Raw genomic sequence first — 26,481 nt, 5'->3', positions numbered from 1 at the left:
GAATAATGTAGTTATTATATATCTGGTAAGTTACTTCATGTCACTAGTTCTAGTTATGAACAAAGGCAGGCAGAACTTTCGATACTTTTATTGTGGAAAATCCAAAAAGTAAAGAGTGATATACAGGAGGTTCCCTCTTACGGAAGAGGACAAATGACCAGGATCTAATCCAGCAGTGCAGAGATCAGGTATCAGCTCATCTGATCTTAAACCATCTATCTTCAAGTTTAACACTGTCATGTTTTGTTAAGACAAACAGAGGACTTTTAAGAGAGGTGAACTCTCTCTGGTTGGTCCTACACTAGTGGAGACCTAATCTGACAAAGCGAAGATAAGTTCTTTTCTATCAGGAACAAGATACTCTTAGTCTGGGTCAAGTCTCTGCCTGCCTGTCATTTTTACAAAAATGCTGTGTCACTATCTGACTAAAAAGATGATTGGAACATGCAGTGTAATTAGAAGAAATTCAGCCAAGTTATATGAAAACTGTCAAGAGACTGGAGATGCTAGAATGAGGAAAACCCATCACAGCGGAATCAGAAAGTATGTTACAGTTGTTAATTTTGTTACTAGTATTGGGGCTCTGATTCTTGTACTAATTTGATTACCAACATTCAATTACTTTAAAACTCTAAATCTTAAATCTTGATTTTGTAGCAGTGGAAAAAAAATGTGCTGCTTTAATAAATGGCTTCACAGACTAGTGATCTGCCCTTTCTCCATAGTGTAGATGACAGCGAAGAATTCCCTTTTGGGGGGGATAAATGTTCCTTTCATCTGAACCAAATGAGACAAACGCATGTGTGGTATCTAACGTACTCATTATATACTTAGAAAACTTTAAGGTACAATTCCTAGAAGTTAATAAATTTCAAACTAATGAAACATATGTATGTACACATGTACATACGTACACACACACACACACACACGCTTTTAATGAAATCCAAACAAATCAACTGAATTTCCTCTGTCGGCAGAATTTGCCTCTGAATCTGTTCTCACAACATTTCTACTTTATTGGGACCTAGGGTAATATATTATGCATAAAAAATTTTAAACTCTTTCCTTGAAAGAAAATCTATTATTTCAGTGCAATAAGAGAAGGAATTATATAAAATGAATCCCTAAGAACCTTACCGGTACTCTGGTAAGAGGAGGCTTTGAGGGAGGGGTTCCAGGTTTCACCCCTGCTGCAATGCTGGCTGGGGCTGCAACATAGCTCACTGGGGTGGCAGCTTGCCCGGGTGTGACAACTGGTGTAACAACTGACAAACCAGTAGTTGTTCCTAGAGGCAAACTGCTTGGTGGTAAGCAAGTACTTGTGGTGGAAGTCATGAGCTTGCTTGGTGCGACAGCGGTGGTTGGGATGCCCGGCATGACTGTGGTCTCCACTACCAAAGATGTCTCTAGTGAGACAGGGGCATGCTGGGCTCCAACAGAACTGTGTTCACTGAAGAGAGACCGCAGTTTTTCTTCCAGAGTCTTTATATCATCAATACCAGGAGCTTTGGGTTGTGTATCTGTATCTATTTCTGGGCAGTGGGTGTGGGGCTGGTTGGGAAGTGAAGCTGGTTGAGGCTGACTATGGATTAGTGTCTGCTGTACAGCAGGTACATTGGTAATAGGCTGCGCTAGGGGCAGGATACCAGGTAGAGGTACCTGAGGCAATACCGGGGTGGAGACGGCTCCTGCTGCCTGTGAAAGGACAGGAGGAGAAGCAACAGCAGATGGGACTTGCAAAGGATGCACTGCACTGGGCTGACTAGTTGAATCAGATATCCCAGCTCCAGAGGAAGCTCCAGAGAGGGGCAGGGATAGCCCCACTACACTGCCAAGGGGTGGCTTCTCTGATAAATGTGTGCCCTCGTGCTTGGGATGGAGTGCACTAACTACCACGGTTTCAGCGAGACTAGGGGCAGAGTTGCTGCTACTGAGCTGAGGAGGTGGCTGTGAAGCCATGCTTGGGAATGGCGTGGTGGTAGATGCAGAAGCCAGGGTGGCAGCTACAGCTACACTTGCTGCCATCTGGGCAGGCTGAGAAGTCATAGCTGGGGTGATAGCACCTGGGGGAACAGCACTGCCTATTCCAGGAACTGGAGCTACTGACACTGCAGCAGGAGGAAAAGTGCCAGCACTAGACATAACTGCCCCAACTGGTGGCATCTGAATTGATTCAGCTGTAGCAGACAGTGACACAGCTGCAGGAAGGGTAATGCTGGAAACCACACTGGTAATTAATGGTGCTCCAGACACTTGTGGTACAGGGAAAGAACTTGAAGTTAATACACCTGTACTGGAGGCAACTCCGGCAATTACCTTTTCAGTGGGCATGGTGACCACAGATTGAATGACTGGGGCAGAAACACTATTAAAAGGGGTACTTGTTGCAGGGACTGATACTGAAGGCACAGCTGTTGCCGTGGGAGGGAAGACTACAGCCATGCTAGTCATGGTGGGAGGTACAGTTGGAAAGGTTGGTCCTGCATGACTGAAGTTTGGGGGAGCTGTACTGGGTCCTTCTGCCATTTGAGCATGCCTGAGTTCAGAGAATGCCTGTTGCAAACTAAGGGATGAAGCAGAATGAGACAGATTCATTACATGGCCATGGGATGGAGCAACAGCCGCTGCAAAGGAAAACAAACAAACAAAAAACAAAAAATGAAGTCAGTTCATTTTTTTTAAAAGGTTAGGAATACAACATGGTCCAAAACTCTATTAAGTTCACCAACATGAAAATAAACTAGCACTCTGCCAGGGGGACAGATATTAAAATAGTAGAGATTTTGTACGCAAGTCATCTGGCCTGGGCACCCAATCCTAAATAAGGATAGAGGAATTCAGGTTACAACCACATAATAACCATATAGAAGAACTGTCTACTCACAGTTCACTCTACGTGCCATGACCACCAAAGTTACTCTTTCTTGTGCTGTTTCAGCCTCCTATCCTTACCAGGTATCCATCAACCTTCCCACTTTAATTCTGCCTAATGTTTATCTGCTATTTTTACTTCGAGTGGACTCACCTGTGTCTGACATTTCACTGGATGTAGCAGTGAAAAATACTGATTCTCGTAACCGACTCTCTGGTACAGGACTCACTATAAACCGCCGTCCAGCTGAATGCACAACTTGAGTTAAGGAATTGGAGGAAACACCTAAATAAGAAAAAAACCCAGTACATTATGCTTCATCTGGCTTTAGTCCTGACTCAGAAGAAGTCCATGATTTCATCATTAGAGCACAGAGAGAGCATCTAGGTAGCTGACTGCCAGTTATTTCCTAAGAAGTTAATTCCCCAAACAAGACAATGTGGAAAGCTTAAAGGAAGCTTACCTGCTCTCTGAGGCATAGAAGAAGCAGGATTTGGTTGCTTGAACTCTCCCTCCAATTTCTGCAACAAACAAAAATTAGGCCACTTGTGCACCACAGCTCCCAAGTCCTCCATTGTGACTGTCTTCATTAAACCCAATTAGGGCTTTAGCTGGATATCTCTGGGTATTTGATTCAGAAAACTGCAAACAGCGTGATGTCCAACTGGTAAGTCAGCCAACTAGCATTTACTAAGGGCCGATTATATGTTAGGCACTGTGCTAAGTGCTGGGGATACAAAAAAGGCTAAAAGCACAGTCCTTGCTCTTAGAAAAATTATACTGTAATGGGGAGACAGAATGCAAACAACTGTGTACAAACAAGATATGATGTACAGGATAAAATGGGGATTATCAACACGGGAATCACTAGCATTAAAAGGGATCATGGTGACAAGGCATCTTGAAGATGGGACTTCACTTGAATTCGAAGAAGCCAGGAAAGCTAGGGCATAGAGATGAGGAAGGAGAGAATTCCAGGCATAAAGGACAGACAGAAAAAAATGGCCAGAGTCAAGAGAAAGAGAATCTTGTGTGAGGAACATCTAGGAGGCCAGTGGCACTAGACAGCAGCAGAGTAAGGTAAGGGAAGGTGGGGTGTAAGGAATAAGAAGACTGGAAAGGAAGGGGCCAGCTTATGGAGGGCTTTAAAAGCCCCCCCCCCCAAAAGATGAGGTGCCAGTGGAGTTGACTGAATGGTGTGTATGTGTGTGTGTGTGTGTTTTAGAGAGAGAGACAGAGAGACACAGAGAGAGAGGGAGAGAGACAGAGACGGACAGAGAGAGATTGGAGTAGGGAGAGACCTGAGGCAGACAGACTCACCAGTAGGCTACTACAACAGTCCAAATGTGAGGTGAAGAGGGCCTGAACCAGGGTGGTGGCAGTATCAGAGGAGAGAAAGGGATTTATATTAACCATGTTACACAGGTGGAAACGACAAATCTTAACAAATTATTGGATATGGCAAGTGAGAGAGAATTGTGTCCAGGGATGATACCTTGATTGTGACCTGGATGACTGTGGGCCTGGGTGAAGATGCAGGTACTTTCCACGGTATTAGGGAAGTTAGAAAGAGGGGAGGGTTTGGGGCAAAAGATAATGAATTTAGTTTTGGACATGTTGAGTTCAAGATGTCATCAATGAGAAATCCAGTTTGAAACACTGTAATAGGCAGTTGGAGATGTGAGACTGGAGGTCAGGAGCAAGGTTAGGGCTGGAAAAATAAATCTGAAAATCATCTGAGTAGAGATGAAAATTCTATCATGGGAGTTGATGAGATCACCAAGTGAAATGAAGTAGCTGAGGATCCAGGATACCTATAGTGGTATGACCTGGATAAAGATCCAGCAAGGGAAACTGAGGTGTAGTCAAATAAACAGCAGAACCATGAGTGAAAAGTGTCATGGAAACCTAGAGAGAAGAGAGAGTGTCCAAGAAAAGAGGATGATGGACAGTGTCAAAAGCTGCAGAAGTTAAGAAGGATGAAGACTCAGAAAAGGCCACTAGATTTTGGGTAATTAAGATATTGTTGGTAACTTTGGAAAGAAGTTTTGGTGGAGTGAGGATGTCAGAAGCCAGAATGAAGAAAGTTAAGAAGGGAGTGAGAAGAAAGGAAGTGGAGACATCCAATTGTAGGTGACCTTCTCAAGGAGTTCAGAAAATGGAGAAGAGATACAGGATGATAGCTAGAAGGGATGGATGGATCAAGTGAGAGTTTTTTGAGGATGGGGGAGACACAGGCATATTTATAGGTACTAGGGAAGCAGCCAGTAGAAAAGGAGGGAAGATAAGAGAGATTGGGGCTCATGGGGGTAAGAATCTATTAATGAAGATGGCATAGAGTGAGAACACTTTGTACATGTAAAAGAGTTTGCCTTGGCAAAAACCTCCTCTTCACGTGAGATGGGGAGAAAGAGAAGAAAGTAGTGGAAAGCATCTTAGTTATGTGAGATGAGGAAGAAGGGGAAAAAAGGAGCTCTTTGTGAATGGCCTCTTTTTTTTTTTAAAGTGAATTATGAGTCAAGGTTGTCAGTTGAGAGAACTGGAGGCGGGGATCTGGAGGGGAAGAAAGCCATGGGTGGTTTCAGAAGGTACAAAAAGGCCTATAAAAGTTGCTGTGTAGAGTGAGTTAATTAGGAAGGTGTAAAAGGAATGCCTTGCTGGGTCCAGTTGAGATTGCATAAGTAATAATCTCAGAAAGTATGAAACAGATCAATTCCTAGATTTATATTGTTGTTCCTAGGTTGTCAAAGATTAGTTGCTAAAGACACCAAATACCTTTACCTATAATATTCTTAGAATTTAGGCTTTTGAGAACCCTCATAGATTGACTCTACCTGGGATTCTGAAAAGACATAGTCATCCTTTGCTTGTAAGCCCTCTGATCCTTGGTCACCTTCTGGTTCCACACTAACGTCCTCACTGAGCATTTCATCAGCCTTTTCAATGATTTCTCGCACCTGATCCACAAATGAGTCTCTCTCTGTTGCTAGAATAAAATCGTTGTTCACCTATAAAAGAAACAATTTCTGAATGTTCTTGGCAAATGGGGCTAATGATTCTTGTGTATCTAACCAAACAAACCTCTTTAAAAATGTTCATTTGGAATTCATAAATTCAAGAACTTTACATCTCTGGAAAGTAATCACTCTCGACTCTAAGACAAGTGTAAATGAGAGGAAGAAGACTCATCATCAAGATGTCAAAAAGATAGCAAGCACAAGTTATTTAAGTGAGGTATGAATTCCAATTCCAATCTCTAGGGGGAAAAATCATATGCAGTTTAAATCAAACTTTCAGCTTCATGGAAAGTAAACCCAGAGTCCTTAAATATGGGCAGCTTGTACTTGCTTTGCTTTAATAAAATAGTTCTACGTAGATAATCCTTTGGCTTCTCCACATGTTCTGCCACTGCTAAAACATATTTGTTTGCTTCTACTAAGAAAGCAATACAAATATTTAAAAGGTTGATGTTTATACTAAAAACAAGAGGTTTAGATTCTTAATTTATTACATATGAAAATGTTTTTTTAATATAGTCGTTGTGATCACTGTGAAATAGACTTTCACTACAAAGCACCTAAAAATAGTATAATGGCAGATTATAGGTAGGTAATTGATAGCTAAGTGAACACTGCACTCAATCTGGTGAATAGCTGTTCTCTATTTCCACTGAGAAGAGAACTGAAGGGTAAGGAAATTAGGTTAGGTATAAAAGTGAGAATCCTTTGAGTCATTGGAACAGGTTACAACAAAGAAAACTTCCAAATTATCTCCAGGAAGGCAAAAAAATCACAATTCCACCTCTACTCCAAATAGTTTAGTGCTTGATCCATTTTAATGGTAAAGTATTTGTAAACTAACCACACATAAGCCTACATAAGACAATGTAAAAGATCAATCTAAGGTCTTAAGCACATAATGAAAATGGAAGAAGGCCTTTCATTCCATTCTTGATAAGGATCCTGAAGCAGAGACAAAAATGTGAGGAACAACACATATGACTGACTTCACTTGTAGTTGGTTTTTCTCCCAAGGAAGTTTGTAATACATTTTAAATAACAAGGTAAGGATCCTAATATACACCAATGTCACTATACCATAATTGATGCTATCTCCTCAGGATTGTCACCATCCAGGTCAAATTTGAATGTAACCATTTTCCGGTTGTGTGTCTCTAACTGGCATTCCACTACTCTGTCTCCTTTGTTTGACACCTGAAAGAACAAGAACATCTTATGGAATGATGTGCCCTTTTGTTATTAGAACTTGAGGTCCTAAAGGTAGTCTACTCCAACCCTTACAGAAATGGAGGCATTTTGCCTAAGACCACCTAGGTATTAGTTAGCAGAGGATAGAATGCTTTTAGGGGAACAGCTACTAGTTCAATTTGGTGAGAACAAAGAGACTGGAAAAGAGGCAGATCTGGAGGGACCCCTACATATTTGGTCAAATAATTTGTATTCCAACCTAGAGGAAATGGATAGCCACCAAAATTTTTGAACAAGGATAATATGTGATCAAAGCCAAAATAATATATTTGGAACATTATTTTGACATTAGTGCAAGATGGGGGAAAACAGTATAGATTATCACTTGATTTCAAAGTTGAAATATAATACTGCCATTACTCATCAAAGCACAAGCAGACACCTGTTATGTTCCTTTCTTTGTGGAGTGAGCAGCAAAATACTCACTAGTCTTCCACTGAATGGTTTGGAAGGAATGAACAAGGCCACTAGCTTCTTGTAAAATGAGTACTCTGAGCTATTTTTCTGTACGCATTGTTACGAAAAAGAAATACTTTTCTCTAGAAATGTGGTTGGAGGAAAAGTTATTTATTTAGACAAAACAGGATTTTACACTTTCTTACTTTGATACTTCAAAAGTCTCTAATTTCACCAATGTGGATTCTTTTTTTCCACTGATGGAGATGACAGACCCTCTGCACTTTAGCAGGTGGTTTTTGTTCACTTATTTTTGAGTCATGTCTGACTTCTACACAACCCTTTTGGGCATAGAGACTGGAGTAGTTTGTCATTTGCTTCTCCAGCTCATGTTACAGATGAGGAACGGAGGGTAAACAGGGTTAAGAGACTTGCCCAGGGTCACAATGATAGTAAGTGTCTGAGGTCTCATTTGAACTCACAAAGGTAAGTCTTCCTGACTCCAGGTCTAGCACTCAATCCCCTGCGCCACCTAGCTGCCCCCCTTCTGAGAGTTACTATGTCCAAAAACTTTATTATCTGTCCTGTGACTAACCTGGTGATGAGCTTTTCATGAATACATTTTAATTTTAGGTCAGTCTTTCATATAAATATCACTGCATAATTACATATTCTTTTCTTTAGAGATGGGAAATCAAAGAAGAAAGTCTAACAAGGTATCACTGGTATTGTACTACTCTTGAAATACTTTGATAATACTAAAAGCATAGCTATATGAAAGGGATACATTTACCCTACAGGACTTCTGTAGTGGTATGATAATTCGGTTTGCCTAGAAACCAAGAAGAGGAGGGGAAGCAGTTAAACTATTTATCACTCTAAAACTCAAGAGGCAGCATGGTATAGTGAAAAGAATTGGGAATGAGACTTGATTCTACTTTAGCCTCTATTATCAAAAAATGTATGACCTTGGGGCAAGCCATTTAATATCTCTGGGCCTCAGTTTCCTCAACTATAATATGAAGAAATAGGATTAGATAATCTGTAAAGTGCCTTGTGGCTCTTTCTTGTAATATTGGGTAAAGTCTGAGAAGCTTAGACTTACATTAAGAATTCTCAATTTGGGGCGAGCAGTCTTCTCATGACGAGAGCGACTCCGGACAGACTTCCGATAATGACGTTTTGTAGTCCTCCCTTCATGTCTCCCGCTGGATGATGGAGCGTTCTCATTCCCGTCACTCATGCCTGAAGCAACATCTGAATGTGCACTGAAAAAAGGATAAAAACTTTGCTTGTATGTTTAGGTCTTACTAATGATGTAATTTCAAGATTAGAAACGGCTTCACAGATCTGAGTCCCTCCCAGTTCAAGAAAGGACAATTTCTGGTTGTAGACTTACCTATCTATAGAGGAGACCAACGCGGTGGTCTGTGGCTGTGCTGATGGCACAGGTTCTGGAGGACTGGACTGGGAAACACCTTGAGTACTCTGTGAAAAGAATTAATGATTAGAGCACTACAAGTCAAAATCTTATTCCTCTTTCATCACCCACTAAACTACCCTTAAGAATTCTTCTATTCCTCCCCCTAAGCCCTAGAAGCACTACCTCATTAGGAAAGTCTTCGACATTCAGGATCTAGAAAGTTGTCTCACAATTCCAAAGGAGGATTCTATTGGCCAGTCTCTGGTACAGACTGCACAGTGAGATCAGCCATCATGTCCTCTAGATAGTGTGACACTACAACTTGCCATGCAGCCAGCATCTTACCAGAAGAATGTGCAACAGGGCAGGCAGAGCAAAGTGCAAAGATGATTCACATCTCTCTCCCAGCAGGGCAAAGGGGCTGCTGGGAGCACAGCAGGATGAGATACACTCAGGACTGCCAACGGCAAGAGAGTTGGTGAGAAGACAAGAATAAGATCTACAGAACTAGCCAGAAGTGAAGTGCTAACAGGGCTAAGCCTCTCAGAGGCACACTCACTTCCCAACAGAACAGCCAGTGGCAACAAGGCCCCCACATTGGCATGTCATTCTGCTGTAAGAGAAAGTCATTCAGGAGTTAGCTGGTAATGGTGTCCAAATGAACTCCAAGAAAGGAGAACCCAGATTTACACTGGCCTATAATTTTTATCCCCTCAGATTTATGCTTCCCACACACACATGCAGAGATTTCATTTACCTCCAGAGCTGCTTGCTGGGAGGGTGCAGCAGAGGGGGCCTGCTGTGCTAAGCTCACTGCTGAATGGGGTACTTGAACCTGTCCTCCTAGACCACCCACTGGAACTAAAACACTTGGCTCCGCATAGGGCTGCACAACTGCAGGAAGGTACCCTGGTGGAGCCAATGGTTCCGTGGGCAAGGGAGGGGACAGAACTGTAGAAGGGATGCAAACAGAAGCCACGGTGGAGGAGGGAATAATATTTGAATCTCCTGGGTATTGAGGTGGCAGTCGAGGTGGGAAGCCCTGCGACAGAAATGAGGGAGCTGAGTTAGTGCAGGCTGGGTCATCAAATAAGCAAACCAGGAACAAACATAAAACAATCACATATAGCAGGGAGGAGTTAAAGCACAATCCCTTACTCTATTTTTACCACATCCAAAGACCATTTTTGAGAGTAATGTTAGGTGACTGGACAAACATGGATTTTTGAAGGAGAAAGGATAGCTCTTTAGATTCCCCACAGAAAAACAATACTGGTACATCTTTTAAGGACCTCATTTAGGAGACCATCCAGGCTGTTATGGTTACGTGAATAACTGGCTTCCCTACTAACCTTGGGAAGTTTCTTACCAACTTTGGAAATGGGCTATGGTAATCTTTTTCTACTCAGGCAATATATTATTTCAAAGAAAAAGAACACAAACTCAGCTCTAGCTTTAGTTGTTACAATAGGTAGACACAAGATTAAATGTTGAACTTTTATTCCTATTATCATGTTGACTGTTCCACTTACAGGTTATAAAACCTGATATTGAAACAGCCAGAGGTTAGTGAATTCTCACATTCAGAATACTAGTTTATCCATTACTCATAACTGAATAATCTAAGTTGAATGTTGAAAATATTGCCTTGCTTTTTTAAATAGCTGTGGTAAGATACACTGATAGAAACATCCAGGATGCCCCCTCTGCTTCCCAGAACATAGTTCAGAAAATGGCTATGTTGTTTGGGTATTGCTGAACTCTTCTATTTTTACAGTTGGAATCAATAATCTTTGCTGACATGTTAATACTGCATGCAACAAAAAGTTAAAATTTTCTGATGTTTGATTATTGCAGCCAGACCCTTGTACCATCTGCTTTTAGTTCTTTAAAGGACTCATGAACATCTTTTCCTCTAGGTGCATGGATCTCCACATATAACTCTAATCCTGAGGTCAGGCCTGGGCTCTAGAAGATCTGACCCTGGATTTTTGCTTACTCTAGCACAATACCTGGTATAGAGACTCTCCAGAGGGAAGTGAAGCCTCAGCAGCTTGTCCAAGGTTAGCTGGTATTCCTATGGACTGAATTGCTGGCTGAAGGATCTGTGGGTGAGCCTGACTTGGCAGCTGAGTCACAGGCTGCAGAAGGGTGGGAAGCTGACTAGGGACCACAGTTGATCCCACAGGGATAGCAGCCGCTGTAGCAGATGAGGTCAAGGTGAGCAGAGGCTGGTTAATGCCAGATGCCATAGAGTTTGGCAGGGATGAGAAACCTGTCTGAGCCACAGATACATGAGGAGTTGATACGGGAATCTGAGAGACTGAGAACTGAGGGAGTAATGATGCTGGAAGGGGCTGGCCCATGGAAAGAAAGTGAGCACCAGAGAGAGATGGGGTAACTGAGGGCTGTGGAAGAGAAGGTGCTGCAACTGGGATCTGAGGTTCGCCTTGGATGGTTGATATTGGCTGGGAAACAGGAAGCTGGGAAAGTAAAGAAAAAATAGACAGACTTTTTTTTAGGAAGCAAAGTAGCCAAAAGCAAGACTTACTTACTAGCCAAAAGAAGAAAATAACTTTAAAAACCCTAGTACCAATGTCACTAAAGAAGAGGATGGGGATTGCTGTTAGAAAAATAGCTGGCAGAGTGATTACTGTCCCAAATGGTTATATTTTCAGGGAATTTTGTTGTTTCTTGCTAGGCACTAAAAATAGGACTTTTGGGGCAGCTAGGTGGCGCAGTGAGTACAGCACCAGCCCTGGAGTCAGGAGGACCTGATTCAAATCCGACCTCAGACATTTGACAAACTAGCTGTGTAACCTTGGGCAAGTCACTTACCCCAAATGCCCTGCCCCGCCCCACCCCATAGGACTATTTCACAAACAGTTTTGCTGACATCGACCAGATTCGTAAATACAATCAGACTGATCATAAAAAAATAGCATACATGTTCCAAATCAAAACTTTTTTTAAGCAAAACATTCTCTGGGGTGAAGTCACTGACTTTGTTCACATTGCTTTTAGGATCTTTAGTTTAATGCTGATAGTGCCTTGTACTTCTTTTCAGTATCTGTTAATGAACAAACTGGTGGCAAACCACTGTGCCAACATAACAGTAAAAGGAGTTGCCACAAAGCATAGCAAGCATTAATGAAATTTGAAGGAAAAAAAAACACATGCAAAAAAAGTAACTTCAGCTTCTTTAGTGTGATCCTTAAGATGGCATGCATGGAAGCAACTAGAAAAAAAGACAAGCAAAGGACAAATGCAGTATGCAGAATATGGTCCTGGAAATGGAATATCAGGAAGGAAGTAGATTAACTTCTGGATATGAAAATTTCCATGTAGTTTACAATCTAGATCACTGGATATTTCAGCCACCAACATACAGAATAAATGTAATATTACACAAAAATTGAATTCTAGGTCCAGATCAATAAAAATATTGTCAAACAATCTTACAGAAGTCCACCAACCTATTTCCTTCTTTACCAAGAGGCTGTCACATTTGCTTTAAGGAGATTCTAAAAGTCCTAGAAGTCTCCTTTGCTCTTTCTATCAGCATATTTTGATTCACATGAACAATGAACAAAGGAAGCAAATTCCACTTTACTGTGGGATGAAAACATTCTCTTTAGCTGTCATTTCATCATGAGGGAAGAAGACATAAACCCTTAAAAGCCCCAGCTACATGCAGATAATTGCTTTCATAAGAATTTAATGACTTACCTGCTTCCCAACTGATACTTGAGGCATTGGTAAGACCTGTGGAAGCTGAGGCTGAGTCACTGGCTGTGCAGTTGTAGCCACACCAGATGCTGCCGCTGACTGGGGAAGAAGATACTGCCCTGTCTGCTGAGAAGGGGCTGCTTGTTGTATACCCTATCGTGAAAAGGGAAAGAAAGTGCTTTATTCCAGGTTGTTATTTATGTATTTTCAAGGAAATGTGCTCCCTAAGGCCATTAGAAGAAGTTTTATGCATAAAGATAATTTCAATTCTCTTTAAAAAGCAAGAATGACTGGCAAGTGAAGCACAAATGACTAACAGTTTTATGCTCAAAATAACACAGAAGTTGATATGTGACCTTCAATTTTTCTATTCTTCTGTATTTTCCCAAGGCATTATCTCCTCCCCTTAGTAACTCCTACCCTTTAGTTAACCAGTTCAACTCTGTACTATGAATTCCCTTGCTCCTTTATCCTAATGCTACTTATATCTTGCCAAACCCTAAATCTGGATTATTCCCACCATCTGCCTCTTCTGCTCCTAAACATTTACTGCTAAATAGAGCTAGAAGTCATCAAAAAACTGGGCTTAGACCCTCACTGCAGCAAAGCAATTCTTCCTAATTGGTACTTTATCCTATTCACAACAGCAACTGATCAAAACTTTTCTACACCAGGACCTCATTTTCATATTTCAATGAGAAAACAGAGGCCATTAATCATGGGCTCCTTCTTCTTCCTCTCCCCTTGTTTCAGAACCTCTTGACATTCTCTACTTGTACATTTCTTTTACTCCAGCATCTAATGAAGAGGCGCCTCTTTGGCGCATACCTTTGGACCACATCTCCTTCAGTATTCTTCAGAAGATTGCCCCTACTATTATTTCCATCCCCTTTTCAATCTTTAATCTCTCCCCATCTTTTGGTTCCTTCTCTGATGCCTACAAAGTCATCCCTCCCACCAAAAAAACTTTAATAAAACCTATGATACCTATAAGCTATTGTCTTTCATACTGCTTTCCTTTAATTTTTTTTAATGAACAAAAATGTATTTTCATTCCTACCCAAGTTGTTCCCTTCTTAGCCAAGCTCCTTGAAAAGCTGTCCATAACTTGCTGCCTCTATCTCTCCTCTCTGCAATGTGGCTTCTCTAACTTCACTGCTCAAATAAAGCTTATTTCTTCCAAGTTAACAATAATCTTTTAACTGCACTATTCTAAGGCCTTTCCTCAAACTTCATCTCTCTACTTCATGTGATAATACCTCTTCCTAGGTATTCCTTCCTCCTTGAGTATTTGTAACATTGCTCTCTTCTTTCCCCTCTCCTATCTGTCTAACCGTTCCTTCTCAGGCTACTGTGCTGGATTATTAATCAAATCATGTCCCTAAACTGGGGTAATCCTCCAAGGACCTGTCTTGAGTGCTCTTCTCTTCTTTCATTATGCTCTCTCCCATGCGGACATCATCAGCTCCCATGGGCTTCATGACCATCTCCATGTAGACGACACTCAAATCTGTATTTCTGGCCCTACTGTCCATATTCTGAGTTCTAGTACCAAATCACCACTTGATCAGTAGAAGTTTTAAACTGGTATTTCAAAAGCATTTAAAACTCAACATGTCCAAATACTCCCCCCGTGCCCCTCACCCGAGGTTTCCTTGTATTATGTTTTTTATGTGTTCTGTTTATACCTGCCATGAGTATATTGCCTCCCCTATTAAAAAACAAGTTCCTTGAAGAAAAGAGCTATTTACTGTCTTTTTATGCCCCAAACCTAGTAGATACTTAATAAACGCAGGATAAAATACAAAGACACACACACACACACACACACACATACAAACACATACTTATATGTATGTATAAAACTGCCCAAACCACCAGAAGGTAGAACACTTGGATGGTTCTAGGAAGACGGTACTTTACATTTTGGTCTGTCTTTGAATCTGAGTGATAGGAAGGATGGTGGTTTCCTAGACTGAAACAGGGAAATTTGGAAAAGGGGCAGATTAGGGAAGAGTGATTATGAGTTTCTTTATGGAAAGGTTGACCTTAAAATGCCTGGGGCCCATCCAGGAGGAATTATTCAATAGGCAGTTGGTGATGTGAGATTGAAACTTGGGAAAAACTACATGCTCAATATGAGTCAATAGTGTAGAAGAAAATTAAAAAAAAAAACCCTAATATTATTCTAGGCTGCACTGAGAAATGTGACAGTTTTGCTGGGAGAACTGTGGTTACTTCTAGGCATCATATTTCAGAAAGATCACTGATAAATAGGAGAATTATTCAGAGGAAGATTACCAGCCAAGATGTCAAAGAGCAAGAAGAAGATGGCATTTGAGATTTTTAGTTTAAGGACTTGGCTGGCTTAGCTTGGAGAAGACTTGGTGGGGGACATGGAATATGATTGCTGCCTTCAAGTATTTTAAAGGTTTAGACCTCTTCTTTTTGTACACAGAGGACAGAAGTAGGAGCAACAGATGGGAGATGCAGAGAGGCAAATTTTGTCTTCATTTGAGGAAAAATTTCCAAACAATCAAAATTGTCCAAAGATTGGACTATCTTCTCCTGAAGATTTTCTTTTTAGAAGCTGGACTGACCTCTTTTGACAATACTAAAGAGGGCAAATTTTGTCAAATAAAGGTTGGACTAAATAGCCTCTGGGATCCCTTCAAAATGTGTGATTCAGTGCAGCATAGTCACATGTGCCAGAAACCCCTGATTGTGGGGAGGCTGAGACTGGTGCTCAGGTATTCTGAGCTTTAGTGGACTAAGCCAATTGGGTGTCCACACTAAGTCTGGTACCAATATAATGAGCCCTGGATAGTAAGGGGCCACCAGGCTGCCTAAAGAGGACTGAAATGACCCAGGTTGGAAACAGAGCTGGTCAAAGCTCTCACTTCTATCAGTAGTGCAACTGGGCCGATGAGAGGCTGTTCCCTTCTGCCCTGGGAGACCTAGTGTCAAAAAAATAAAAACAAAACAAGCAAAAACCTCATACAAACTATGTGATTCTGTATATCATGTGTAGGTTATTATTAAGTTTTCTGAAACATAAGTATATGTAGATTACAGAGTTGTTAGTTAAAAATATTTAGCTGTACTGGAGCCAGACTAGATCACTATAAACCATTATCAGTACTGTGAATAATGGTTAATCATAGATATTTATTTTAAACATTAACGACTTATACTCATCTTAGTACATTTAAGTTTTGGAACAATGCCCTGAACCTGAAAGTCAGTGAGGGCTCTCACAAAGAGGATTTTTAGCACTCACCCAGAGCCTTACTTTAACACAGCTATTGACCTTAGTTATGTAGTTCCCTATCATCACTGGAAGGAAATGAGGAAGGAATTACAGTAAAAAGAAACATAGGTAGTGGCAATAATGAGATTAATAAAAGATATGAAAGGAGATGCAAAAATCTGAAAAGACTGATAATCATTTAGTAATGATAGCTCATTATGACAGTTCTTTAAAAATACACTAGTGTGTGATGCAACAGGACAAACTTCTCTGACTCTCACTGTTATTGCCGCAAAGGGTCCTATAAACTGAGAAAGAATAAAAAACCCAAGAATTATTTATTATAGGAGGTGGAGTTAATTTCTTCTAAGTCTTGGGATAGCCCCAGCCTTCACTCTGGCTTCATTTTCTAATGTTGGTCTAATGAACTTCAGCTCCTGGAAAACCAGTGCTGAATTATTATCCTGAATATACTTAGCATGCATGTGTCCACCTTATTTAAAGCTATTGAAAATACTGCCAACAGGGGCAGCTATGTGGCGCAGTGAGTACAGCACCAACCCTGGAATGAGGAGCCCGAGTTCAAATGCAGCCTCCAACACCTGACACATTTACTAGCTGTGTGACCTTGGGCAAGTCACTTAACCCCAATTGCCCTGCCTTCCCTCCTAAAAAACAAACAAAAAACAAACCCCCCACACACACCAAAATGAAAATATTGCCAAAAGCTCTTCCTGTAATGATTCCAAAGTGGATAGCTTTGACCTCTGAGCCTGAGCCTTACTGACCCGACACCAAGTCTATCATTCCTGGGTCTGCTGACCCTCCAAGATCTCCAATTTGATGAATTTCAGGGCCTCCATGATCTGCCTCAGGTACCCTACCTTTTTGGTGCTTTGTGGGATAAACTTTAGCTATTTGGAAAAATGATCTATATGGAATAACAAATGATAGATACTATGAAGTATTAACTAGAGTTTCACAGACTGGCCCTTAAATTGTTTTGCGAGTTGCTTCTGATTACTTTTAAGATATATAACAGTAAAATGATATTATAATTATTAATTTCCCCTCTAAGTAAAGTTTTTCAGGAATTGCTATAGAACTGTAGTGTCATTAGCTGTATGAAATAAACATATGTAGGGGCAGACGGGTGGCACAATGAGTAGAGCACTGGCCCTGGAGTCAGGAGGACCTGAGTTCAAATCTGGCCTCAGACACTTGACACACTTACTAGCTATGTGACCCTGGGCAAGTCACTTAACCCCAACTGCCTTCCCTTCTCCCCTCCAAAAAACAAACAAACAAAAAAACCAATGAAATAACACATCTATTGAAAGAACATTCATACCTGCTGAGCATGTTGTGCTGTTTGGGAAGATGGAATCCCAGTTAAGTTACTTGAAGCCAGATGACTCTGGCTCTGTGCCTGTGTCTGAAGGAAAGAAGTAGATAAAAACTAAAATGAGAAAAACCTTAAGGAAAAAATCTGTTTTAGTAACAAACATCTAAGTTTATAGGGGTAGCTAAGAAGAATGGACTATTTCCAACTGCTTACTTAAGGTGCAGAGTCTTCTGGGGGGAAGTTACACTGGGTAAGTTTTTGGGGGTAAAGAAAGTATGGAGACAGAGGTCTATTACTTTCTAGAATATATTCTGACACTGTACAATTGATCTGTGGCTGAAAAATTAACTTATCAGTATTTTCTATGACTCTGATCTATACCTTACACTGCTATCAAGTAATGGTAATAGAAATGTTTAAACAGAATTCCTATGAAAAAATGCTGGGCACAGTTTTTTTTTAAAGTAAAAATAAGTGAAAGATTAGATTAATACCATGAAGTACTTTTATATTTAAGAAACTAGGTCAAGAAAAAAAAAGAGTAGGTGAAACCACTAAGCTGGTTCTTTTTGCTATTTAGGAAACAGTCACTACGTGACAAGTACAAAGCAACAAATCAAAGATGTCATTAGTTTATCAATGTAATCAGCTGTTGTGGATATATGAAACGTCTCAGTCTTTTAAAAAGTCTCAAGTTAAAATAAGGATGATATAAGCAGTCATACCCCGCTGAAAAACTCAAGGGTCAAGTAAGTTGGCTGGGAACATGGCCAGGCAGTGAAAACGCACCCAGATTCAGACTTTGGAATCTTTCTTTGGTGACAAAGAAGACCAAAACATACAGCCAGAAGAAGTCAACAAAGTCAAAGAGCCTACAACAAAAGCCTCCAAGAAAAACATGAACTGGTCTCAGGCCATGGAAGAGCTCAAAAAGGATTTGGAAAAGCAAGTTAGAGAAGTAGAGGAAAAATTGGGAAGAGAAATGAGACTGATGTGAGAAAACCATGAAAAACAAGTCAATGACTTGCTAAAGGAGACCCAAAAAAATACTGAAAAATATACTGAAGAAAAGAACACCTTAAAAATAGACTAACTCAAATGGTAAAGGAGCTCCAAAAAGCCAATGAGGAGAAGAATGCCTTGAAAGGCAGAATTAGCCAAATGGAAAAGGAGGTCCAAAAGACCACTGAAGAAAATACTACCTTAAAAATTAGATTGGAGCAAGTGGAAGCTAGTGAATTGATGAGAAATCAAGATATTATAAAACAGAACCAAAGGAATGAAAAAATAGAAGACAATGTGAAATATCTCATTGGAAAAACCACTGACCTGGAAAATAGATCCAGGAGAGATAATTTAAAAATTATTAGACTACCTGAAAGCCATGATATCATCTTTCAAGAAATTATCAAGGAGAACTGCCCTGATATTCTAGAGCCACAGGGCGAAATAGAAATTGAAAGAATCTACAGATCGCCTCCTCAAATAGACCCCAAAAAGAAATCTCCTAGGAATATTGTCGCCAAATTCCGGAGCTCCCAGGTCAGGAGAAAATACTGCAAGCAGCCAGAAAGAAACAATTTGAGTATTGTGGAAACACAATCAGAATAACACAAGATCTAGCAGCTTCTACATTAAGAGATCGAAGGGCTTGGAATACGATATTCCGGAGGTCAATGGAGCTAGGATTAAAACCAAGAATCACCCACCCAGCAAAACTGAGTATCATGCTCCAAGGCAAAATATGGATTTTCAATAAAATAGAGGACTTTCAAGCTTTCTCAGTGAAAAGACCAGAGCTGAACAGAAAATCTGACTTTATACACAAGAATCAAGAGAAGCATGAAAAGGTAATCAAGAAAAAGAACAAGAAAAAGAAATCGCAAGGGAGTTACTAAAGTTGAACTGTTTTGTTTACATTCCTACATGGAAACGTGATGTGTATGATTCATGAGACCTCAGTATTAGGGTAGCTGAAGGGAATATGCACACACACACACACATATATATATAATATATGTATGTATATATATGTATATGTGTGTGTCTATGTATGTATATATGTATGTATATATATATATATATATATATAGAGAGAGAGAGAGAGAGGGCACAGGGTGAGTTGAAGATGATATCTAAAAGAAATAAAATCAAATTAAGGGATGAGAGAGGGAGAAAGGGAGAGATAGAATGGGGTAAATTATCTCGCATAAAAGTGGCAAGAAAAAGCAGTTCTGTAGGAAGAGAAGAGAAGGCAGGTGAGGGGGAATGAGTGAATCTTGCTCTCATCAGATTTGGCCTGAGGAGGGAATACCATACACATTCAAGTGGGTATCTTATCCCACAGGTAAGAAGGAGAAAGAAGATAAAAAAGGTGGGATGATAGAAGGGAGGGCAGATGGGGGTGGAGGTAATCAAAAACAAACACTTTTGAAAAGGGACAGGGTCAAGGGAGAAAATTGGATAAAGGGGGATAGGTTAGGAAGGAGCAAAATATAGTTAGTCTTTCACAACATGAGTGTTGTGGAAGGGTTATACGTAATGATACACATGTGGCCTATGCTGAATTGCTTGACTTCTTAGGGAGGGTGGGTGGGAAGGGAAGAGAGGAGAGAATTTGGAACTCAGAGTTTTAAAAACAGATGTTCAAAAACAACAAAAAAAAGTTTTTGCATGCAACTAGGAAATAAGATACATAGGTAATGGGGTGTAGAAATTTTCTTGCCCTACAAGAAAGGAAGGGAAAAGGGAATGGGAGGGCTGACTGGGGAACAGGGCAACCAGAATATACGCCATCTTGGAGTGGGGGGGGGGGTAGAAATGGGGAGAAAGTTTGTAATTCAAACTCTTATGAAAATCAATACTGAAAACTAAATTTATTAAATAAATTAAATTAAATTAAAAAAATAAGGATGAGAAGTTTGAATGAGTAGGCATGAATGAGTAGGCAAGAGATAAATGGATGACTATACAAAGGAGGCTAAGGAAAGGTAATGGCATTCATTACTTTTAGGATGCCAGTCCCATTTGCATTTTCTTTTGGTGTTCCTTTTTTGAGTATGTGACATCATACCGCTTTGCAATACGAGTACTAAATATTACAACCTTCCTGACTAACCTTCTACCTTCAAAACAGTAATCCTGAAGACTATTGAGAACTGAAAGAATTATGATGCTGAAAGAAAAAACATTAGTTTTTTGTATCAGTTCTCCTGAGTCATCTGGCACATACATGGCTGTGATAAAAGCCCCGACTTTCCTATGTTTTTTCCATATGCGTATTTTGCAAGATGTAACAAAGCAGCAGGAAATACTGCTTTAGTATATGATTTTCAGATTTCCTTAACTTTTTTTGCCTTTTAATAATGTCCTAAGTCATATAGCTATGGAAGTTTCCTTGGATTACTCATATTGAAACTATCCTTGTATTACTAGATTTGGGGGAACTTAAAAAAATGCAAGAATCATGGTTTACATTCTTTAAAAGGGTAGTATTTAAAAGAAAATTCAAGATATGTTTCTAGAGTGTCTTAAGATGCAATATATTTTATCAAGGACTATGGACTGTTTCCCCATTAACTAGTTTTCCCCCATTTTGGATTACCTTGGTTTCATATGGAAGAGTATTACACATAATCATACTTTAATTTTGTGAAACTCATGAAAATATGACATTTGTCTTTTTTAATAACTGAACACGGCACAATCATATACTATTTATAGCTTGTCAATTCTTTGTAACCCAGCATTCTTGCCAAGTACTGACATAGGTGCCAATGCTAACAACGGCCCTTCATTTTGAAGTATCACTTTGGATGTATTGTGCTGACTTGTTTTGTTGGCGTTTAAAAAAAATGTTCATTTATTAATTGGTTGTACATAAAAAAAATGCTACGTTGGTTTCACATAATGCATTAAAATTGGTATTCCTTTAACCCCTCTCCTTGAAAAAAAGAAGCCCCTCTAATGTATATGTACAGAAAAGTGTAAATCTATAATTGATATTTTTTTTCTGTGATATAAACAAAATTCTCCATTATTTCTATATTACATGAGTACTGTTAAGAAGTATTTTATGATCAGGCAGGTCTAATGGTACACTTAACCAATCCTTCCAGGATGTAGTTCAATTCTTAATTGTAGCAACTTGCATTTTTCCACTCTAAACAAGAGTTTCCAGTGGGTATAGATATAAGATAATGGGTTTGACACCAAGTGGATCACTAGAAAAATGTTAAGTGTATTGCTCAGTTTATGTGCTTCCATCTCCAAAGATCTGTTATGTCATAGGTATATTTAGCAGCTTTTCATGCTTCATTCATATAGGGGGGGTGAGATGGGGGTGAGGGTTTCACCTTATAACCTACTCAATTACAAATGCCATCATACTATCGAAAAACAAAGTGAAAGTTTTCTCAGCTCCAGGAGTCAACATTCTTTGAATAAAAGAAACTTTAAGAATGATAATGGTACTTAATAGAGCACTAAAAACATTATTAAAGAAAAAATTCTGCAACAGTTTGTCCTATAACCTGAGGATAGAGTGTAGATCCTCCTGAAGAGAGTGAAGCTGATAAGGCTTGCTGAGCTGTGGTACCCTGGGGAAAGCAGAGGAAAAGTGGGGACTCTTGTAATACTGTCTGAGGCAGATGGATATAGGGCAATGAGAAGTCAGAGCCAAAAGGTGCAACTGTGCCCCCTGTAGGGGGAGGTGACTGGAAATCTCCTGTATCAGAAGATGTCAATTGGGATGAATCACTGGAGTACTCTGGGCTTCCAACTGGCCAATTCTGTCTGCTGGGCTCCATGGTGGGAACAGTCAATTCTGGACCATGATAATTACACTGTTCTTCAGTCACAGGCTGTAGGCGACCATGCAATCCAATTGGTTGGAGAGGCGGCCCTTCCTGATTAAAGTCAATGGTCCCCTGAAGACTCCGGTAAAGACGCTGAGATAAAGCTTCACTTCCTTCTGAAGATGAGCTTGGTGTGTGAACATGAAATTCAAATACACAGCCAGTTCTGCCCTCATTGCTATGAGTTAACACGGCCGGTGCGGAATGTGGAACAAAAATTGGGTGAAATTTCAAACATGTAGCATCTGCACTGATAGGAGCAGACACACTTGACAGGGGAGAAGCTGGACCTACTCCAGAATCTAGCCTCAGGCTCTGAAGGTGTCCTACCAGGAAAGCTTGACCAGGTGGAAATTCAAAGACAGAGCTTGAGGGAGGAACACTTTGCATTAGCTTCTGTTCAGGAATCTGCTTTGTAGGATTTGACAGCACTGGGGAATTGTATGCTATGCCATCATAGTGTTCTATTCCCTGGGGCTGATAATGTAACCCTGCTCGATATACTGTTTCCTGAGGCATCAAATAGTGAGCTTCTTCTGGAGGTGCTAATCCAGGTCTACAGTCACTATAAATTTGACTTGGTTCAAAAACAGGATGAACTTGTACCTCATGTGGCTCTCCAGTAACCCTAGTGGCTGCAGTACCCAACATGACCACTGCCTCTGTTGTCCAATTAGTTGGGCTACTACTGGTAGGGCGAAGGTTTTGGCCAAGAGTCCTCAGCAGGGGCTGGCGGGTCTGAGATTCCAGGAAGGAGGTGCTCTTGCGACGCTGAGAAATGGCCACCTTTGGTGGGCAGGTAGGAGGAGGTGAAAAAGAGACGGGACGCTCATGAATGGTTGGGAAAAATATCTGTGGTTCTGAGAATGTTGGGGTCCCCCCACACGGATGCACCATGGACTGAGGCTGTATCAACATGAATAAGACAAGTAATTCATACATTTAGACATGAAATTACATTAAGCATATACAGCTTGCTCAAGAGCAGCTCTGCATAACCTTATGAGATCACTGCTCTAAATTAAGATTAGCAAGACAAATATAATGTGTTTTTGAAAGTTATAGAAATAGTGTAAATATCTATTAAATACATCCAGGGCAAAACGGACAAAATGGGAGTCTTTGCTTAAGATATTGTTTTTCCAATTACAACCTCCCTTTCCTTGTCAACAGAGAATGAAAAAAAAACCCCAACCATGGAGATTATAGGATCATAGTTTTAGAGTTTTATTTATAAATGATAATTTTGTTCACTGGTATTCTGTAAGTTTTAATAACTAATGGAACAACTATACCCCCAATGGAGGAGAAATGAAAGTTACTCTAAAGGATAATATGGAAAGCGTGCTTCAATTTCACTTATTCCCACATTTCTACTTTTCTATTATTATCCTAACATCCCTTATAGGCTTCAATGTTATTATCTTATGAAGTAATGGAATATACACTTGACTAAACTGCAGAGAAGGGAGTCTATTCCTATAACAGAAACAGAGGATATAGTGCTATCTCCTGAAAATAATAGTTTAACATTATATGAATTGGTTTTCCTATGTCTGGTGCCTGTAATATATATGAATAAATGAAGAAAACATTTCGAATGTTTACTATGTGCAAAGCACTACACTAAGAGTTGGAGATAAAGAAAGAACAGGCAGCACCTGCTTCTCAGGGAGCTCATACTCTAACATCCATTAAATGGGGCAAAACTCTAACATGCCTAATTTGGACAAGAAGTACCTTTCATTACACTGCCCAAACTAGTGTAGGGTAAAGTCAGTAGATCAGTAATGAAACAGAGTACTAATGTCTAAATGCCAGAGTGTACTTTTAAAACCTTAGACAAGGACAAAATCATGCATGAATTTTGTGACCAGAGTGAATCCCAATAATAGGCATATCCAATATTAGCTTAAGGAATAAGATACCATAACACTTGTAATAAGAAGTGACAATTCTTTAATTGATCTTCTCTTACTAACTGTAGAGGAAAGAATATTGAATATGGAGTGGGAGAGTCAGGGTTCCAATAAAGAGACTTCCCGTGTGACCTGAGGACAGTTGCATCCCTCCTCTGGGTTATAAAACAAGGGGGTTGGGTTAGATATCTTTAAGATAACTTTCAACTCTAAAGCCAGTGATCCTATAAATTATATCTGACAAAACTCAAGCAAGCATAATGATCAAAACAAACTGTAGGCTAAGGCAACTCATTTTCATACACTACTTAAAAAATAGGTCACCCTATGTCCTTCCATTGGACTGAGATTTCAATATCAGGTAGAAGCATCTAAAATGTCAGCTCTTGGAGGGCATATGTTCAGATTCCTAGATGATCTTTTAGAAATGAGAGAACTTACTGTAGGGTGCAGACTCTAAAAAAGGGATGCCGAGACTAATATAGTCACACTCTTTAGAACACAGATCTTTGTGAAAAATCTTTTGGTGCCTGCATCAGAACATTTACTTCATTCCCTCCCAGTAGCACCTTCATAGAGGTAGAAGTGAGCCACATATGTCATGTACTCTGGAAGTCAATTTCATGGGGATCAAAGCTAAAGAGATTCAAGCTAAAAGGAATATTTCACAATAGTGTGTGCCTTTTTATTTTACTGAAATACCCAAATAATTCTACCACTTAAGTCAAATACCAGACTGTAGTCCAGTTTTTAATGATGACTTTCTTCTAGAATCATACAGGGAGAAAATGCAAAACTTGGGTATTATCTGACTAATCTGAAGTTTGTTGCAAAATTCAAGGGAACCATAGGCTGATGGTTTTTAATAGAATTACCAGTTCCTCTAGTTTGACTCTGTAAAACTGATGGGATGTGTACACTGCTTGTGGGGAGAAAGGATAATGGAAGATACTCTATTGCTTTACATTTTTCCTTTCTAATCTTCCCTGTCCATCCCTCAATAAGAATGAACTGGTTCTGATTCCCATTCCCTTACAGAGAACATTCTATATTCTCTTAAAAAGCTAAATTGATCAACTAATATGTGGCAATATTAATGGTTATAAGGAGATCAGTGTTATCTCTCTCAGGTAATACCTTTGCATTTTAAAAGAGGGACCCCAATAGTGGCAATTTCAGTCATTTTAGTGGGCCTTAAATTGGTGGAAAGTACTAACAGTTTTGGATAAGTGAGCCTTTTTGGCAGATCTAAAATTTGTTCTTTCCTTTCAGCTTAGGATGGAAGATAAATAGGGTTCCCATATGATCTCCACCATTAATCACATTATTAAGTCTTCAGAGTTTTATCGCAACTAAATTATGACCCCAGAAATAAACCTACTATAAAAGCAATAGAAACTCCAGAAATACAATGGTATATTTCTGTCTATTCCAGTCTCTGCTCCATTTTAATTAAAATTCTAAAAGCCTGGATGTATTTAATAGGGACTTATCTTCATTATTCCAGGAAGTACAGTAAACATTCAGGACTGACAAAGAGGGAGGGCAGGCTGGAGCGTCGGTGCTTGCGCGGAGAGGCAGAGTGCATAGGCAGGATATCCTCCAATGCCTTAGAAAGTTTTTCAGCAAATGTTTCTTCAGGGGCAGTCCGAAGGTAGGAAGGAGAAAGAGGTGCAGACAGCACTGGTGGTGGGGTAGAAGGAACACTGGGAGAGATGCGGGACATAAAGGGAACAGCAGAAAGATGGGGAACACAAACCAACATGCTACGATCACGGTGAAGCTAAACAAAAAACAAAAAATGAAGATAAATACAGTACTCTGGCAAAAAAACAAAACAAAACAACAACAACTAAATGTGTAACAGAAATGGGGCACAGTTGGGCTGAGAAGGTAACAATCCCCACTCGAGTCAATATTGGTTGGACTACTCATGAAGCAGGCTAGGTAAATTCACTTGACAATAAATCACTGGGGTGACAACTCACTGCTGCTCCCTTTCCATCCAGGAAGGTTCACAGAGTCTGTTGCCTCATATGCTACTAGGTAAATACCCAATTACTCTGTAAGGTATTTTGACTCTACTATCCTATTGCTTGTGAATGCATAGGAATGATTTCAATTGACAGAAGGATGTAGTAAAGGTAGGGAACATAGTATATGTATGCACTTGAGGGGTCTACAGGTTTGTTTTAAGAACACATAAGAAAAAGATACCTGCACTGCATATTCCATAGGGATCAAGTCTGCAATGATGCTGGATACACTGGGAGAAGCTTAAGTTTATTAGGAAGCATCAGACTTACAAATATATTATTTTTATTGTATATATGCTGGGAGAGGAAGAAAGCCATCTCATACTAGAAAAATTTTAGATTTAAGAAATAACACACAACTAAATACAAACAGAATGTTTTACT

The 26,481-nt window shown here is 39.9% G+C and overlaps 1 protein-coding gene across 12 annotated transcripts in view; it reads right to left on the bottom strand.

Annotated features, from left to right (window-relative positions):
* Nucleotides 1-26,481, bottom strand: part of WNK1 (WNK lysine deficient protein kinase 1) — a 171,409-nt gene that overhangs the window by 20,282 nt on the left and 124,646 nt on the right. For 8 of the 12 annotated variants that reach the window (XM_036758881.1, XM_036758882.1, XM_036758883.1 and 5 more), the window contains 11 exons: nucleotides 17,293-17,376; nucleotides 12,692-12,844; nucleotides 10,975-11,445; nucleotides 9,720-10,004; nucleotides 8,939-9,027; nucleotides 8,645-8,807; nucleotides 6,973-7,089; nucleotides 5,710-5,883; nucleotides 3,339-3,396; nucleotides 3,029-3,160; nucleotides 1,141-2,627 (listed from right to left, as the gene is read on the bottom strand). In XM_036758881.1, the coding sequence (XP_036614776.1) occupies nucleotides 1,141-2,627; nucleotides 3,029-3,160; nucleotides 3,339-3,396; nucleotides 5,710-5,883; nucleotides 6,973-7,089; nucleotides 8,645-8,807; nucleotides 8,939-9,027; nucleotides 9,720-10,004; nucleotides 10,975-11,445; nucleotides 12,692-12,844; nucleotides 17,293-17,376 (3,213 nt within the window). Of the gene's footprint in view, nucleotides 1-1,140; nucleotides 2,628-3,028; nucleotides 3,161-3,338; nucleotides 3,397-5,709; nucleotides 5,884-6,972; nucleotides 7,090-8,644; nucleotides 8,808-8,938; nucleotides 9,028-9,719; nucleotides 10,005-10,974; nucleotides 11,446-12,691; nucleotides 12,845-17,292; nucleotides 17,377-21,818; nucleotides 23,049-26,481 lie in introns of all 12 variants that reach the window. The other 4 variants (XM_036758893.1, XM_036758888.1, XM_036758889.1 and 1 more) reach the window with 4 other exon arrangements.

Source organism: Trichosurus vulpecula, chromosome 5, assembly GCF_011100635.1.
Source record: "Trichosurus vulpecula isolate mTriVul1 chromosome 5, mTriVul1.pri, whole genome shotgun sequence".
Lineage (NCBI taxonomy): Eukaryota > Metazoa > Chordata > Mammalia > Diprotodontia > Phalangeridae > Trichosurus > Trichosurus vulpecula.
This window is presented reverse-complemented; position numbering and strand designations above follow the sequence as displayed.